The 18,230-nt window shown below is 46.8% G+C and overlaps 1 protein-coding gene across 1 annotated transcript in view; it reads left to right on the forward strand.

Annotated features, from left to right (window-relative positions):
• The window catches only part of BAALC (BAALC binder of MAP3K1 and KLF4), a 50,891-nt gene that overhangs the window by 28,706 nt on the left and 3,955 nt on the right, over window positions 1-18,230 (forward strand). The window contains 1 exon segment of the mRNA XM_036338333.1: window positions 5,795-5,961. Within this exon segment, the coding sequence (XP_036194226.1) occupies window positions 5,795-5,961 (167 nt within the window).

Below are 18,230 nucleotides of genomic sequence, written 5' to 3' on the forward strand. Positions count from 1 at the left end.
GTTACTGAACCTCCGTGTTTCCTCTTCTGAAAAAAAGGGGGGCAGGAGGAGGACGGTAGCACTTACCTACAAGGTTGATGGGACAATGAAGAGGAGCTGGGAATCAAATTCCACTCCATGCTCTTCGCTACCAGTTGTTTCAGGAGCCTTTCTTTGCATCCTTGGCTCTGAGCTTGGGGTTGGCCCTCAGCAGGAGCCCACGAATGTGAATTTCATTTCATTTCTTCTGTCAGCCTCATGCCGCAAGCCCCAGGCTTTCCTTTCCAGCACTGTTCAAGAGTTCCCTCCTTCGTGAGGACTAACCATGGCTGGTTTCAGTCCCGCCGGCAACCCCCAGGTTCTTATGAACAACTATCTTCTCTCCCATCCACATTAGCTATTAGGGTATCTCAGTGAACATTACCAGCTGCCATACAGACGGTCAGACATCTCATCTTTTTGTTTTATTGATTGATTGGTTTAATAAAGTTGTATTTTTCAAACTGTACAGCTGGTGAGACCTGTTGTTCATTCATCTTCTCCAACAGCTGGGCATGCCGACCTTTGTGTTTCTGGGGTAAATTACTTGAGCTCTGTGCTTTGAAACTAGTTGAGTGAGTGTTTTCCTAAGGAGCTCCTGAGGGCTGCCCTGGCCAGTAGGACCTTTACTGAGGATCCGTGGATCTTCAGTCTCTCAGAGACAACAGCTGGGTTATGAGCTTATAGTTGGGAACAGAGTTTGTCACATGTTGTTTTGTCAAACAAGACTAGGTTAGTGAGCTTGTCCCGGACTTTGCCTTGGGACCTCTTCTTCTTTTTGGCCTTGTCCCTGGACTTGTCCACTGGGTCTTTGTCTTTCTTGGCTGACTTTCCAGCATCTTTCTCCTTCGAGTTGTCCTTGGGCGGCACAGCCAGACTCGGGGAGCAGGGCCTCCACGGCTGCCTCGCCAAGATGTCGGACCGAGAGCTCATCTCTTCATGTTAAGTGATGGAACTTTCTTTGTAAATTAGGCGAATAGCAAGGTATGGATTCTTGGGTGTTGTTCTTGTATCTTTATATTTTATTACTATTTTTGATAGCATAATTGATGATTAACTGTAGTCTAATAACTAAAAATTACATAGGCAAATACTCTGAGTGGGTACAAAGCCTTTACTAATAAGAAAAAGCAGAATATGACATAGCTCTATTTTTTTAAAAATCACTTTTATTTCACTAACAATATATTTAAAAAGTAGAAATGTCACAGACACAGCCCCATGAACCCCTCTCCCCTTCTGACTTTGGTCCCCTGTCTTTGCCTCAAAGACAAATATTGTTATCACACACACACACACACACACACACACACACACACGTGTGTGTGTGTATATATCTCTGCATAAAATATATAAATATGATAACATGGTATATAATAGTTTTTTCCCATATGAAAGTTCTTTTTACTAACTACTTGCTTTTTTTTTTTTTTTTTTTTTACTGATTATTATTCATTAGATGTCTATCTATATAAATCTACTTCATACTTTTAGGTTGTTGTATAGTGTTGGGCAGGGGGAAGTCGCCCCTCTACCCTTCTTGAGTTCTTCTAGCTGGACTAATAATGACATTCACACAAGGCCAGATTAACAGAAAAAAATGTATAATTTAATACATGCCCACAGGAGATCATAAATTAGGCTCAGAGAAGTGAACAAGTTGACTAGTTACCCTTTTTACGTAGACAAAGAAACAATACATTTGTGATGCGTTGATAGGACAGACACTTAGGTTTGGGTGCTCATTCGTGAGGAATCTCAACACAGTTTGGGCTCGGGTAGTAAGTTAGTAAAGGAGTAACAAGGTTTGTTTATGTAAGCTTTTTGGCCCTGGATTCCTTCACGCTAGCAATAAGGGTGCCTTTTTTCATTTTTATTAAATCTTCATTGTTGAAAGTATTGCATATGTCCCTTTACCCCTCATTGACCCCTTCTAGCCTGCCCCCAACCATGCACCCCAGGCCTTCACCAAAGGGTGTCTCTCTTAGCCCCCCTGGAGCAGGGAGGGCACCTTCCCCAAGGAGACAAGGGCGGGCTGGCCTGCCCTCTGGCACTGGCTGCTTGTCAAGTAACTTTAAATCAAAGTCATCCATATCCCACTGTGAGATCTTTTGGGGTAGCCTGCTCCGGGCTCCGACAGTAGAATTCCATAATATAGGGAAACCACAGTTTATTTAATTATCCAACTGACGAATGGCTACATCGATTCCACTCTTCACTAGAACAGTGGCCTAGAGAGCGCCCCCCCACAGGCTCTGCAATGGAGGGAGGTTTTCTACGGGAGGCACAGAGGATTAGAATTGCCAGGGCATCAAGGTGTGCACATTTGCAGCTCGAATAGATTCTGCCAGTTGTCCTCCAAGATAGATAGTTCTCTTTGTACTCCCACCAGCAATATATGAGAGGACCCATTAGCCCACACCCTTTCAACATGTAATATTAGCAGACTTCTTAACTTGTGCCATTCTGATGGGTAAGAAATGATATCTTGTTATTGGAAGTTTGCATGGCTCTATTTTTCAGTCATTCTTACATAACCTGTTAAGTTCCCAATTAAATTACAGAAGCAGAGGGGATTTGGGTACGTGTTTTGTATCCTCTAATGGCACACAGTGTGCTAGGCACAGGATAGGCTCTCGTAGATGGAGGCTAGAGGATGGATTGATTGGTTTGGGCAATTTTTAAATTTCAAGAAATAAAACAGCAGAGGTAGAAACGTCAAGAAAGGAAGGTGCCGCTGATCTGATCAAAGGGGGCAGGGAAGGTGAGCCCTCGGAGAACACAGAGAGGTCCTAAGGGTGTCTGCAGGGAACAGAAAGGTGAGATTTTGACCTTTCCTTTTGGCTGCCTCCCAGTTTATCAGCTTGTTTCTTGCCTCCTGGGTGTCTCTTTGGGGAGAAAAGACTTTGGGCCTGATTTCCCCAAGGACAGACAGGACTCTGCTTGCTCCTTCTTGCTGTCTTTTCTGTTCCAGCTGTTGCTCTCTGCAGGCGTCTTTCTCGCACGCTGCTGGGTACGAGGGGATGCCATTTCCACCACCAACCCCCACGGCCAAGTGCGGATAGGACAGGCTGGTGATTCATCTCAGGAACTGGAGCCCTCTTGGTCAGGACCCATGGCCTTGGGGGAACTGACAGGCTAGTACTGCAGTTGTCCTTCTAGACCGTATAAGTCCATTAGTCAGTTTTTCTCCCCAACTATTGCCCAGGCCACACTGAGAAGCTCTGTTCTAGACTCTTCTTACATGGGTTCCAGGCCCTGGAATCTCCAGTCCAAATCACAAGACGCCTGTTCCCAGGTTCTTCATGGGCCTCTTCTCCTGATCCATCCTCTGGGTTTGCACACCCTGGGCCAAGGGCCAGCTGTTTGAGGGAGCAGCAAAGATAAAGGTTGAATATGTGTGCTGGGCTGTCCATACGCAGGCATTTGAGGTCCTGTTGGTGCCAGATGGAGGGGAGATGGGAAGAAAAGGGGTCAGGCTGCTGGCTGGTGGAGGAAGGGGGTGCAAAGATTTGAGGTAAGCCCAGCTGGAGGAACCCACTTCTCTGTACATCTGGAACCCATTTACCATGTTCCCATATACTACAGCCGGCCAGTCAGGAAACTCTGGGCCAGCCATTTTCTGCTGTGACTTTCAATGTTTTAAATTCTGATTTTTCTCCATGGCCACAGTTGAGAGCCTCTTAGCAGTTTGCAGAGTAGGTGGGTAACACATGGACTCACTGGTGACATGTGACTTTTGGCTCTCTGCTTCCTCAGTGTTGGGATTGGAGCCTCATCAACTCTGCTTCGTCAGCCACCCCTCCCTCCCTCAGTATAGACACACTGTGCTTCCGATGCCCGATGCCCGCCTCACCACTCTGGGAAAGGATTTTGTTTGTTTTCCTTAAGTGTGATGAAAAGCAAACAAACCCAGACAAACGCCCCAAAGGAACGATAGGCAAATGATTTGACAATTTAAAACAAACACACACCTAATTAGCTAATAGGCATACAAATAATGTAATATCTCTAGTAAGTCAGGAAGTGTAAATCCAAGCAGTGAGATACTTTATTTTGCCTCTTAACCTGACAAAGATGGGAAACAAAAAAGGAAATATTCAGTGTTTGTGAGGGGTTGGGTACTATTGCATTTCATATACTGTTAGCAAAAGGGCAATGGGGTAATTGGAGATTTATAGGGATAAACGTAACAATACATTGCAAAAGACCTTAACATGTGCATAGCCTTTGAAATCTTGAACACAGTGTTTCAGTCTTACATCCATTGGTTGCTGATGCAAACTCTGATGTCAACCTCATTCTTGACTTTTGTCCTCTTCTGAAGCCTTTCTTGTTCTCAATGACGTTCTGAAATTTCACTGAGGTCCATCTAGGTTAGTTTTCTTTTTATTTATCCTGCCAAGCACTTGGGAGGCTATTTCAGTTTCACATTGTTCTTCTGTTCTGAGAAATACTTACTTAAGCCAGATAATTTGCTGGAATGACTCACAGAACCCAGGGACACTTTACTTACACTTAGGGTAGAGGACAATGTGAAGGGCACAGATGAAAAGCCAGATGAAGAGGTACTTAGGGCGAGGCCCAGAAGAGTCCCAAATGCAGGAGCATCTGTCCCCCTGGGGTTGAGGTGCGCCACCCTCCTGGCACATGGGGTGCTTTCACCAACCTTAAAGCTCCCTGCACATCATCATTTAGGAGGTTTCATGGAGGTTTGATCATTAGGTGTGATCAATTATTAACTCAATCTCTAGCTCCTCTCCCCTCCCAAGAGGTGGGAGGTGACTGAAAGTTCCAAGCTTCTGATCAAGGTTAAGCCTTTCTGGCAACCAGCCCTCATCCTGAAGCTGTGGGAATGGGGGCATGTGTTGCCTCAGTAGAACAAATTTGCCTATTACTCCCAAAGTTCCAAGGATATTAGGAGCCAGGAGCAAAGACCAAGGTCATAACAAAAGATGCTCTATCATTCCATCACTTAGGAAATTACAAGGGTTTTAGGTGTTCTGTGCCAAGAACTAGGGATGAAGACCAAATACATATTTCTTATTATATCACAGAGACTGCTCCATCCTTGCTGACTGGCCTCAGCTGGTGGAGGAGTAGAGTGGCCAACACACCTGGCTACTCCTGGACTCCCTATCGCAAAGCCCCTGCCCACTTCCGGTCTCCCTCTCGTACTCTCCCTCTTGCTATATGCTATTCTTTAGCCATGAATTCCTCACTGTAGTCCTCCTCTTGTGTTTCAGTGAGGCTGTTTATTTACACTTATTCTATCATTTCTTGGCATTTGTTATGGGAGGGACCTAGTCCAACACCTTGAGATGGAATTATGTAAAAACTGTATAACCTTCGAACCAGTAATCCATTTCTAGGAATTCATCCTAAGGATGTAATTAAAAGTAAATCTTTAACTCTGAAGAGTTTCATCCCAGTAACATTTATTTTGAAAACGTATATTCAACTAGAAGGGATTAGTAAAGTAGATGGTGACATATTCCCATAACAGCAGACCATGTAAAAAGTAATATGACAATATTCAATGGCATGGGGAAATACCATTGATGTATTAAGTAAAGTTATCAGGTTATAAATTATTTTTAAACATCTCATCTTCGTAAAACAAAACAACAACACACCTGTTCTTATCGAAAAGGGTAACTTGGCGTGGTGGGATTTCTGGTGACTCTCCTTTCTTCTTTTTGGCTGAAAATTTTCCACGCTCTTGGGGATTGTTTGTGGCAAGACTCTAATGCCATTCTCTGTCTCCCTCCCCCAGGTGTGCTGGAAGATGGACTGTCCTCCAATGGTGTGCCCCGATCTACAGCCCCAGGTGGACTATCCAACCCAGAGAAGAAGACGAGCTGTGGAACCCAGTGCTCAAATCCTCAGAGCCTCAGCTCAGGCACTTTGACCCAGAAACACAACGGCCTCCGGACCACAGAGGTAGGTAGGTCACAGCCACACACCAACTTGGGCCTGGAGAAAGGGAGAGACTGTGCCCTTGGAAAGAACAGTGAAGGTTCCTCTTGCTAATGGAAATTCTCTGCCTCACCCATGTGAAAATTGCTGCCAATAAAATAGCAAGACCCAACACCTACCCCAACTCCTGCCTTGAGGGCTGCTAGGTTTAGTTGAATCAGCTGAAATGGGTCCTTGATGTTGGCACTCTAAGGGAAGTGTGTTTGCTTAAAGGCAACTTTGTTCAAGGATCTCCTTTCCCGTGTCAGGTCTCACCATCTTGATCGTGAGGACTGTGCTGGCTGTAGCAACCAGTCTTAGGCCAGGCAGTCGGCCAGTCTTAGGGGTTGGCAGCGTGTGGAGTAGATAGGGAAGGAGAGAGAGGACCAGGCGGGCTATGCGAAGCCCCTAGGGGGACTCTTGCCGCAGAATGTTGCTGTTGGAAAGGAAGTAGGACTGCAGGGTCCCTGGCCTCACTAGCATCCTTTCTGATCCTTGCTTCCCTCTCTGAGCTCTTGTTGGAAAGTGCTCCTCCCATGGGAATGAATGCCCTTAGGAGACCAGCCAAGGCTCTGCAGCCTCTTCCTCCTTCCACTCCCCGTCTCCCTCCCACTTCCTCATCTTCCCCATCTCCCACCTCCTTTCAAAGTCCACTGCTTACTGCACGCTCCAAACTCAGTTTTCCCCTCTTCCCTGTTATAACTTACTGGTCCTGTCCCCTCAGGCCAATGCCACCTGTTTTCTGAGGGCACAACTGGTCATCTAATGACGGAATTCGTGCCCACATCCGTGTGTTACCTCGCTAAGCTTTGGTCAAAAAACCTGTTGCAACTTCAGCTCTAACACTCATTAAGGAAGGAGCCTTGCAGGAATCACTCAATCTCTCAGAGTCTCAGGTTCCTTATCCACACAATGGAAATAATACCAAAATGAGACAGCAGATGGGCCTGCTCTTTGTAAATCGAGAAGCACTATAAGAAAGGCAGGATGGATTAACAGGGATGGTTAGGCACACAGTGCCATAAACCAATTATTATTTTTTAAGTATATTTTTATTGATTTCAGAGAGGAAGAGAGAAAGAGAGAAACATCAGTGATGGGAGAGAATCATTGATTGGTTGCCTCCTGCACTCTCCACGCTGGGGATCGAGCCCACAACCCCAGCATGTGCCCCAACCAGGAATCAAACCATGACCTCCTGGTCCATAGATTGATGCTCAACCACTGAGCCATGCTGGCTGGGCCCATAACCCAATTATACAAAACTGATGGTGGCCATTCAGGTACGGTAGACGGTAATGGGTAGGGAGAAGATTTGAGGATCACAGAGGCCCTTCCTGGGATTCCTAGTGCGTACGTTGCCTGTGCATCAGCTGGCCTTCTAGAAGCCTAATCATCATTGCTATCTCCCAAGGCAGACTGGGCCCCACAGAACTACACTCAGAAGCTCCAGCCTGGGCCCTGCCACTTGCCCCCTAGCCTCCTCCCCACACTTGTGTCCTTTCCCTTTGAGCCAGGATGTGCGTGGCAGGGAGGAAGCTGCTTTGCCTGGTGCGTGACGTGGTGCACACGTTTGCTTTCCCACCTTCCTTCCTGTCCCATCATCCGTCACTTTAAAATTGTGTTCTGTGATTTACAGAGCACTTTGGATCTACTGGTTCGTTCAAACTTCCCAAGAGCATTTTGTGAAGTAAGCGTCATCCTCATTTTATAGACAAGGAAATGCGCTGCATTTACTAGTAATTGTCTGACAGGAATTGGCTGTGTAAGTGCTGGAGGTGGGTGCCAGTAACTTTAAATTGAAACAGGTGACTATTAGAACGGAGGGGGGGGGGGAGCATAGAGATCGGAAAGTACTTTTTTACTGAAGAATAGTGTGTATTAGTCAGCTATTGTCATAATAATGCTGCATGACAAAGCACTTCAACATCCACTGGCTTAGAATAGCAGTCCTTTTCCTCCTCATCAGCTGCAACTTGACCGATCCAGGCCTGACTTCAGGCTCCAGGCTCCAGGTCTTGCTGAACCTTCTTTTCCACGTGCATTGTTCTGGGAATTGGGCCAAAAGAGCAGCAGCATTCTGAGGTATATTCTCCTCATGACTCGGACTGTGTTGGGGCTCAGGGCAGACTGCCCCAAAATATGCCACTGGGCGTATTGATTATTTTTAATTAAAGTGACTTAAGAAACAGCTGGTGCAAAAAGAGCATGCTGACTGTCCTTTGTCTCTGGAAGCAGGAAGTAAATCTCCTGTGTGAAAGGTGCCCTTCCCACCGGGAGGCAGGGAGACTCCTCATCACCGAGATAGGAAGGAAACTCGGGGCTGCAAGGGCTGTGTGAACGGCGTGTGTGAAGAACGCTGCTTACATTCTTCACTAATTAAGCACCCAAGCTTATGTTTCTTAGTCTTATCAGTTCTTCACGAATTTGTGGTTTCTTTGTCTAAAAAAAAGTATAAAAGCTGCCTGCTTTGGTCATTTCTTCAGGTTGCATATCTGTGAGACCCCAATAGGTACGAACTTGATTTTCTCCCGTCAAACTGTCTCATGTCCACTTAATTCTTAAACCAGCCAGAAGAACCCAGAAGGGCGTCAGGAAAATATTTTCTTCCCTGACAGCAGAAACCCAAGAGGGCGAAATCAAACTGTTCAAACACATTTTATGCCTCTGTTTACATCCTACCAACCAACCTCCTGTTGGGCAAAGCCCGTCACATGGACAAGCTCTACAGCAATAGGGCAAGGAAGTATACTCTCCACCAGAGTTGTCCCTGGTGGAAAGATAGGAGCAATAATACAATCTACCACATATAACCTACATACAGAAAAATGCACAGGTCATAGTTCAATGCATTTTTATAAGACATTATAAAAATTGTAACCATCTTCCATATGAAGACATTATCACTACCCCAGAAATCCTCCTATGCCCTTCCCCAGTCACCCAACATAACCACTTTCCTGACATCCAGCACTGTATGCCAGTTTTGTTTATTTTCAAGATTTTTATAAAAGGAATTATACAACAGGTGCTCTTTGGTGTCTGGCTTCTTTTGCTCGATATTATGCCAGTGGGAATGATCCATGTTGTTGTGAGTGGCAACATTTCCTCGTTTTCATTATGTATATTTCATTCTACTGGAAGGACATTTGGGTTGTTTTCAGTTGGGGCTATTATAAACAATATAGCTATTAATATTTTGTTGTTTATATGTATATTTTTAAAATTTTAAACCTTTTAAAAATGAAATTTATTGGGGGTAACATTGGTTAATACCATTATATAAGTTTCAGGTGTACAACTTCATAATACAACATCTTTATACTCCATTGTGCTCGCCGCCCCAAATCTAGTCTCCTTTCATCACCATACATTTGACTCCCCCCCTTTACCCTCTTCGTCCTTCCCGTACCCCTTTCCCCTCTGTAATCACCGTTCTGTTGTCTGTATCTATGAGTTTGTTTGTTTGTTTGTTCATTGCTGCTTTCTGTTCTACATCCCACGTCTGAGTGAAATCATACTGTTCTTGTCTTTTTCCATCTGACGTATTTCACTCAGTATGACATTCTCAGGATCCACCCATGTTATCGAAAATGGCAACATTTCATTTTTTTTTTTTTTATGGCTGAGGAGTATTCCCTTGTATATACCACATCACATGTTGAAGGACACCTAGGTTGTTTCCATGTAACATTCTTGTGCATGCCCTTCTGTGGACATACACTTCTTTGGGGTATATACGTGGAGTGAAGTTGCTGGCTCCTAGGATGGGGATATATGCAACTTTCATAGACACAAACGAATAGTTTTCCAAAGTGGTTACACCAGCTTACACGCTCACCAGCAGCATATGCATCTGGTTATGGAGCATAAGAATTTAAAGCCAGTGTGTTGTGCTTAGTTCTCCTAGACATCGCTTAGGCCGCTATGACATGGCGATATTATCTCACTTAATCCTCACAGGGACTCTGAAATGTTGATTTGTTGTCTCCGGTCCACACATGGAAATGGAGGTAGCGAGGGAGAGCACTTCCTCAGTCCACACTCACACGCACCCTGGGATCTCGTGTTGTTATTAAAGTCTGGCCAAGCGGAGCCAGACCCTGGGACCCAGACCCTGGGACCTCAGCAGCAGCGGAAACTATTGCCGGGGGAGTGAGGACCACACACACAAAGCACCAGAGGGCAGATGGCTCATACTGATAAGCCATCCAGGCTGCTTTTGTGTTCACAATTCAATGAACAATGGCTACATTGAACTATTTCCAAACTAAGATCAGGGAGCAGATAACTTTAGTTATAATTGCTGCTAAATGCATCAGCGGGTCTTCCTATGCTGTGAGCTCACCCGCCACCAGATGTCCTGGGTCCCTGACATGGTGTGGAGAAGGTTTTCCATCTAAGGCAGTGGTTCTCAACCTTCTGGCCTTTTAAACACAGTTCCTCATGTGGTGACCCAACCATAAAATTGTTTTTGTTGCTACTTCATAACTGTAATGTTGCTACTGTTAGGAATCGTAATGTAAGTATCTGATATGCAGGATGGTCTTAGGCGACCCCTGTGAAAGGGTCGTTCGACCGCCAAAGGGGTCGCGACCCACAGGTTGAGAACCACTGATCTAAGGTGTCGGTTTACAAGACAGGGTTACCTCAGATTTCCCTTTCTTTTCAGCAGAGCCATCTCACACCAACACAGCTCTCAGCTACCTGGAATCTGCCCAAGGAAATAGGTTTTCTTCCTATTCCATCCAGGGCCTTGGACATACTGTTTCTTCCTGGCTTGTGTCTTATCCTCTGGACCAAAGCTTCCTGCATGTTCAGCGTCTGGCTCAGGCAGTGTCCACTCGCCTCTTCCTGTCTTCCTCTGCTCCCCCAAGATGACCTGTTAGCATTTCACAGCTTTCCCTGGGCATCACCGGGCCACCTGGCTGACGGTCCTTCGCCACTTTTTCAAAGCTTCCCTCCTCCAGAGGAACCCTTCATGGAGCATGCGTCCTCATGCACGGAGGTGCCTACTGCAGCGCCCTGTTCAGATTCCCAGCACACTTGTGCCTTACAGGTGGTCCTTGCTAGGCCTGGAAATTTCCCCACCAGTTCCCGGAAGCACTCTTTGGCCTCATTCATCGAATGTTCATTTATTGAGCGCCGTCTAGGTACCAGGCACCATCCAGGTTCCAGTGCCAACCACCTCGGAGTGGAAAAGGCACGCATGTCCCTTGCTCTGAAGTAGCTGCCGTGTTAATGAGGGGTGAGGGTTATAAAATAAGCGGTGCTGGGACGGAGATAAAAGCCACTGGTAGGTAATAGCAGTCTCTCTGCTGAACACAGATAAAATTGCCCACAGGTCCAGGCGCTCTCTGAAGGGTGAGAGGGGCTGCCAGTGCCTGCGAACAGGGCATCTCATGTTCGGAGCCCTTCTCCACTTCGGGTTCCATCAAGCAAGCCATCAAACAAGCCACGCCTCCCCTCTGTCCGTTTTCTCTGGCCCCTGTCTTATGCCTGCTGTTCGAGGGTGCTAACTGGCAAAAAGAATGTGACAAAAACGACCTTTCACAAATTGGAACTGGCTGTCTCAGCGGGAGCTCTCGCTCTTTCTCTGTGGCACCTTGCTTTCCTCCGGTCACTTGGGACTCCCACTCCACGGCATCGATAAACCAGTGACTGTGTCTCCTTCCCCCAGCTCCTCTCCTGAGCTCAGCAAACAGCATGAGAGGAAGCGCTGTAGCTGCTTGCTCTCTCTGGCTAATGAATTGTTCGGGGACGCTGGCGGCCTCCGAATATCCACTCCGCATCTTGAACGTGCCCTTTCCTCAGGCTTAGGGCCTGTTTTTCTCTCCCAGAACTACCTCCTTGAGTAGTCAGTGAGGTAGAAATCTATGTGGTTCTAGCTCCTAGTACACGAAGCCCCGAGCATGTGTGGCCTCCCGGTGAGCTTCATGTCGTCAGGAACCGCATCTATCCGAGGTGCCTGATTATTCTTGGCACCGTGACCAGCTCACACTAATGGGACTAGCCCAGCCGTGGGCAAACTATGGCCCGCGGGCCGGATCTGGCCCGTTTGAAATGAATAAAACTAAATAAAAAAAGACCGTACCCTTTTATGTAATGATGTTTACTTTGAATTTATATTAGTTCACACAAACACTCCATCCATGCTTTTGTTCCGGCCCTCCGGTCCAGTTTAAGAACCTATTGTGGCCCTCGAGTCAAAAAGTTTGCCCACCCCTGGGCTAGCCAGTGCCCGGACTGTTCTCACCTAAGCATCCTCCTCTGCCTCCACCCGCCCCCCTCCCCTCCCTGCCTGCAGTGTCTGACCGCAGGCAAGGCTTGGCCCATCCAGGAAAGATGGCTGTGGCCAGAGAGGGAGGCCTGACCCAGAAAGGAAGCCGGGGCAGCCCCGTTTCTCCTGGATGGCAGTAATAGGAGATATCTGAGAAGAGTTTGGAAAGTAAATATGAGTGTCTCCTAGGAAAACAAAAACAAGACATTAAATGGAGGGGGAGACTAGAATAAATTATTGGGGAAAAACCAAAGAGAGGGAGACCTTTAGAAGGGTTCTTGGGGGTACTCACTAGTTCCATCCTGGCAGTCTAGGGATGTGGGGTGTATGTGTATGTGTAGGGATTTCCACGGAGTATCTTTATATTATTGGCTGCTTCCTTAGATAGATGAAGACTTGCAAGACCAATCTATAATAATAAAAGGGTAATATGCTAATTAGACTGGACATCTTCTGGACGTCATTCCGGATGTTCTTCCTTAAGCCGGGGCCAGGGGGAAGCCAGCCCGGGTCCTGGGTGCCTGCAGGCGGCCTGGGGGAAGCCAGCCGGGGTCCCAGGTGCCTGTGGGAAGCCTGCGTCCCGAGTGCCGGAGGAAAGCCGGTGCCGGCAGCCGGGGAAGGAAGGCTACTCTTGCATGAATTTTCGTGCATTGGGCCTCTAGTTCTATTAGAAACCTCCTGGGATAGAAACTTTCTTCTTTGTATTCTTCCCTTGGCCCCTGAGCTTGCTTCCGAGTTATGCTCCGCCGTGTATGTGCTCACTAACTACATGCTGATTGACTGAGACCAGCCTAATACTTGACTAAAATTAGAAAGGTTTCCTACGGCTCCCCTCCCACCCATCCCCGCTCCAGCACCACCATCACATGATGGATGACGATTCTGTGGGAACCCAGTTGCTTTCCCAAAGCAGGTTCTACTGCCTTCCTGCTGTTTGATCTGAGGTTCAAGTTGCAAAGCAACACCTGCTTTGGACACTTGATACCTGAGAGAGAAACACCCCAGGCTGTTAGCCTAGGTGAGTGCCTTGCATGGGGCTCACACTGCACGGGATTGCGCCAGGCCTGGGGAGTTCCTGAGAGTTTTGCCTGAGACATGCACTGATCCCTGCCTCTGGAGGCTAGCAACCTGGCCCTCGGTGGACTGGCTGAGATTAAATGTTTCGGACCAACCTCGCATGAATGCCATACGATTTATGAAGCAGCAGCAGCAGCAGCAGCAAGTAAATCATGGAATTCAGGAACAGTTAGAGGTCTGTTCTCGTTTATGTCTCTTGAACGGGATTTGACTGAAAAGAAGAGAATTCTCTTGAGTTACAGCTGACAAGTCATTAATCTTTCGGGAAGGAGGAGAGGAGAAAACTGACCTTTTCAGAGCGTCTACTCTGAGCCAAACATACTTTGTTTGGTGTTACCTTTCACCCTCAGAACTCCAAGAGGTGAGCAGGTCCCTCCCCACCTGGGAAAACAGGCTCAGAAGGTGGTATTCGGCCAGCATGGCACAGGGAGTCGGGACGTGGCCATGTTGGAGTACACAAACCCAGGTCTGTCTGCCGCCAGACCCCATGCTCCTCCTTCCCACTGCCTGGAACCAGATGGCGGAGGATTTAGGGTGAGCTCTGGCAGCTGTGGGAGGCTGGATGTGGGACCCGGGGCCACCATTTTTAGTTCAACTCACCACCTATTTTGACATTGGCCTCGGGCAAATTGTATGGCCTGGGTGACTTCAGCTGCCTCTTCAGGAAAGGGCACAGTACCATTCCCAGTCATCCCACGGGGCAGTGCAAGGGACAATCAGGAGCATAACTGAAACCCTGTGGGGAAGCTGAGGTTTAGTCAGGGCAATGTAAACAGGTTCTATTTCTAGGGATTCTCTCTCTCTCTCTCTCTCTCTCTCTCTCTCTCTCTCTCGATTTATCTTCACACATACATTCTTCATCAGATTTCTTGTTGGGTGTCTGTTCTGCAACAGGCACTAAGTTAGACTCTGGGATACTGTGGTGAACACAACAGACTGGGTGCCTACCTTCTTGAAGTTTATAATCTCATGAGGACATAGAAAATAAGCAAGCAAGCAAATAGTAAATATATAATAATCAAGCCGCAGTTAAAAACCAGGAAGTACAGAGTGTGAGAGAGAGAATGAGATGGTCCTCTGCTCCTATGTCTTAGGAAACCCAGCCACATTCCATAAAATCACGCACCGAATACCTCTGGGGAGGCCAAGGGTGGCCAGGGCATGGGAACAAGTGTTACTTAAAAAAAAAAAGTTTGTACTGATTTTAGAGAGAGAGGAAGGGAGAGGGAAAGAGAAACATCAATTGGTTGCCTCCTGTACGAACCCCAAATGGGGATTAAACTTGCAACCTAGACAGGTGTCCTGACCAGGAATCGAACTGGCGACCTTTCGGTGCACGGGATGACAGTCAACCAACTGAGCCACACTGGCCAGGGCAAGCAAGTGTTGCTTTTCACTGCGCCCTTCTCTACTCTGAATTTCCTTTAGCATAAATATGTATTGTTTTTATAATTAGAATCCTAGTTATACAGAAGAATCGGTGTCTGATAAATCATAATCTCAGCCTTTTTTTTCTTAGTTGTCTGCAAGGGACTGAAAGGGGTCATACCATGTTAGGTATAGATATATTTGCAGCGTTAACATTAAGCTGCGAACGTCTGCTTCCATTTTGGGGGAAAGTGAGAAGAGGCTGAGCGGGTTTAGGCCAGTCTTGCGTCCAGGCCTCCCCGGAGCAGCCAGGCCATCCCCACTTCCACCCGAATGAGCTGGGGCCTTGACTTTAAACCCTAAGGAAAGAAGTCCATCTGGGTTTGAGGCTACAGAGAAGATATCACAGTCAATCTGGTTCCCCTTGAGAAACCTCAGCCCATGAATTACTCTTCATTAAAGAGGCAGGATTAAGAGGCCTAAAATCAATGATTCACAGAGGACTAAACCTGCAGAAATTAAAATGAGGCCAGGGAAGAATGGAAAAGCTGTAAAACTGGGTGAGAAACAGGAGGTGGCCCATTAACAAGAGTCAGTGGTGCTGAAACTCACAAAATAAGAATTTTAGAAGTGGAAGAAGGATTGAATTAGCAGACGGCTGGAAAGGCTAAAGGTGCCAAACAGGCTTCTGTCATCATTGAGTTGTGAACCATCAGATTTTTTTAAGCCCGTAATTACAATAAGGACACGTTTTCTTTTCCTGTCATTAAGTCAAGAGGGTGGGATGTTACATAAAAAGGTTTGGCTGGTTGGAAACCACATCAGAGGGGAAAACATATGTGATATACAAAATGCCATAGACCCGGAGGAACAAAAGTGGTATCATTATTTCGTGTATCTGTATTGCTTTTTTCCCATAGGAGGGCAAAGCACCTTACTTCTCGGAACTTCTAGAGACAATAATCTGGCGTTGTAGTTCCGTCCTCGTCTTCTTTCTCACTCTCGTTTGGGCTTGAAACCTGAGGTGTCCAGATTGTAACTGCTTTGCAGTGACGACCAACCCCTGAATAGGGGAGCTGCTGTGAAAGGGGCGGGCACCTTCCCCCTGCGGCCTCAGACGTGAAAGCTTCTCCTTTATAAAATGCTTCCGAGAGAACGCATTGTCATTCCAGGTGTTTGATTTCCTAAAGGCAATACACTGTCATCATTTGAAAATGGGTTTGCTTGTGGCATGGAACCTTCTGTGCCCATCACTAGAAGACATAACTCCAGTTGGCCCTTGATCCAAGTGCATGTCTTATAGAGTTGCGATTATTGATGTTATTTAAAAGTAGTAGTAGTTGTGTCTCTCTCACATCGATGTTTCTCTCTCTGTCTCTCCCCTTCCCTCCCACTCTTTCTGAAAATCAATGGGAAAATATCCTTGGGTGAAGATTAACACACACACACACACACACACGCACACACACACGAGGAAAAAGTGGTAGCAGCAATAGTCATAGTTTCAGAAGAATTAGAGCTTTCTACATAAATTTGGTCTGTTTGACTGACATCCTTTTGCGAGTATAATTAATGTTGATGGCTGTCATTGGGGTGATTCACTGTCCTGGGCAGGCTCCCAGAATGTGGGATTTTCAGTATTTTTAATTCTCACCCAAGGATATGTTCTTATTGATTTCCTGAGAGAGAGAAAGGGGGGGGAGGGAGGGAGGGAGGGAGGGAGGGAGGGAGGGAGGGAGGGAGGGAGGGAGGGAGGGAGGGAAACATCAACTGGTTGCCTCCCAATACACACTCTGACTCAGGATCAAATCCACAACCTAGGTATGTGCCCTGACCAGGAATCAAACCCGAAACCTTTTGGTGTACGGGACCATGCTCCAACCAACTTAGCCACCTGACCAGGGCCTGGGACTTTTCTGTTAAAACAGGTCAGTCTTGGGTAAACCGAGAGAAGTTGGTCCCCCTATTAATGCTAAGTGACATGCATAATTCTCTCAGAAAAAACTAAGAAGCGAGCATTATTTCCCCAATTTCGGGGAAGGGGATTGACTGAGTTTCAAAGATTAGAGCAACAGGGCTTATGACGGCAAAGGGATGGGTGGCAAAGCCTTGTGCTAAATCTAGGTCTGTCTGCCCCCAAACTTGTCCTGTGAATAGGCTTTTGATGTACAGATTTAAGAAATTGCCCCGTTGTACCTGAGGCTCACACCACACATATTCTCTGACTGTTCTGGGAATGACTATTTCATAGCCTCTGACTCTTTACTTAAACAGGTTGGGAAATTAAGAATCAACCAACTACTGAATATTTGCTTGGATATTTAAGCTTAGAAAAACAGACTGAAATATAGAGCAGAACATTTTCTGTGTGTAATCTTTAAAACTGTTTGTGAAATCTTGCCAACAACTCGAAGGAAAGCAGTTAGGCCGTTCAGAAAATTTACATTTCCATTCTGGAAAGCTCTCATACTGCCCACCAGTTTAGGGGAACGCAGCCGTCAACTTGGCCCATTTCAATAAGGCCTCTGTGTCTCTATGCCACGCCCAGTCCTCAACGCTTCTATGCGAGAACACCTGAACTCAGATGGAATTACCCTCATAATTGCCACACTTTTCTTTAGGAAACAAGTTTGGTTGTGGGACTTTATGACTTTTCTGCTTTTAGGGGAAAATAAATCCATAGGTGGCACTGCTGGCCCTGGTGCCAGGTCAGGCGTGAAAGAGCTGAGTGTAGACTGAATCCTTAGATAGCACTGACCACAGGTGTTAAAGCAAGGGACACGGACAAACGCGGTGCTTGTGCGTCCCTTCATCCATGTACCCAGCCAGAGTTAAACAGAGAGCCTACTGTGTCTCAGACTGAGCTGGGCACTGGGAGCGTGAAGAGGAAAAACAGTGAAATCCTTTCTCATGCAGTCAATGAATCAGGCTAAAATTGCATGTAGTCAAAATTATCCTTAAATATCCCTCAAATCACCTAGCCCAGCCGGTGTAGCTCAGTGGTTGAGCGTCGATCTATGAACCAGGAGGTCACGGTTCAATTCCCAGTCAGGGCACATGCCCAGGTTGCAGGCTCAATCCCCAGTGGTGGGTGTCCAGGAGGCAGCTGATCAATGATTCTCTCTCATCATTGATGTTTTTATCTCTCTCTCCCTCTCCCTTCCTCTCTGAAATCAATAAATCAATAAAAAATTTTTTAATCACCTATAGAGTATGACCTTAGGTCAGGTTCCTGAGAAGCAGGGCCTGCGATCAGGATTCTCTTGCAAGTGATGGAAAGTCTCAGGTGAAACCAGACGGAGTGGGGAAGCAGGGTGGGGCTGAGGACCAGGCTCAGCAAACACATCAGCCCAGCTGAACGGCTATAGTGCAGCCTCCGCCTGATCCCACGGGACCTCCGGAGCATGAGTGGCATCAGAGATGTAGACCCCTTGAGGCAAAGGGGGCGGCCTTTTGTGTCCCCTACAATCAGGCATTGGCTTGGGGCTGTCTCCAGGAATTAGGGTGAAACCTCTTGGGCATCTCTGGC

Source organism: Myotis myotis, unplaced genomic scaffold (genome assembly GCF_014108235.1).
Source record: "Myotis myotis isolate mMyoMyo1 unplaced genomic scaffold, mMyoMyo1.p scaffold_m19_p_16, whole genome shotgun sequence".
Lineage (NCBI taxonomy): Eukaryota > Metazoa > Chordata > Mammalia > Chiroptera > Vespertilionidae > Myotis > Myotis myotis.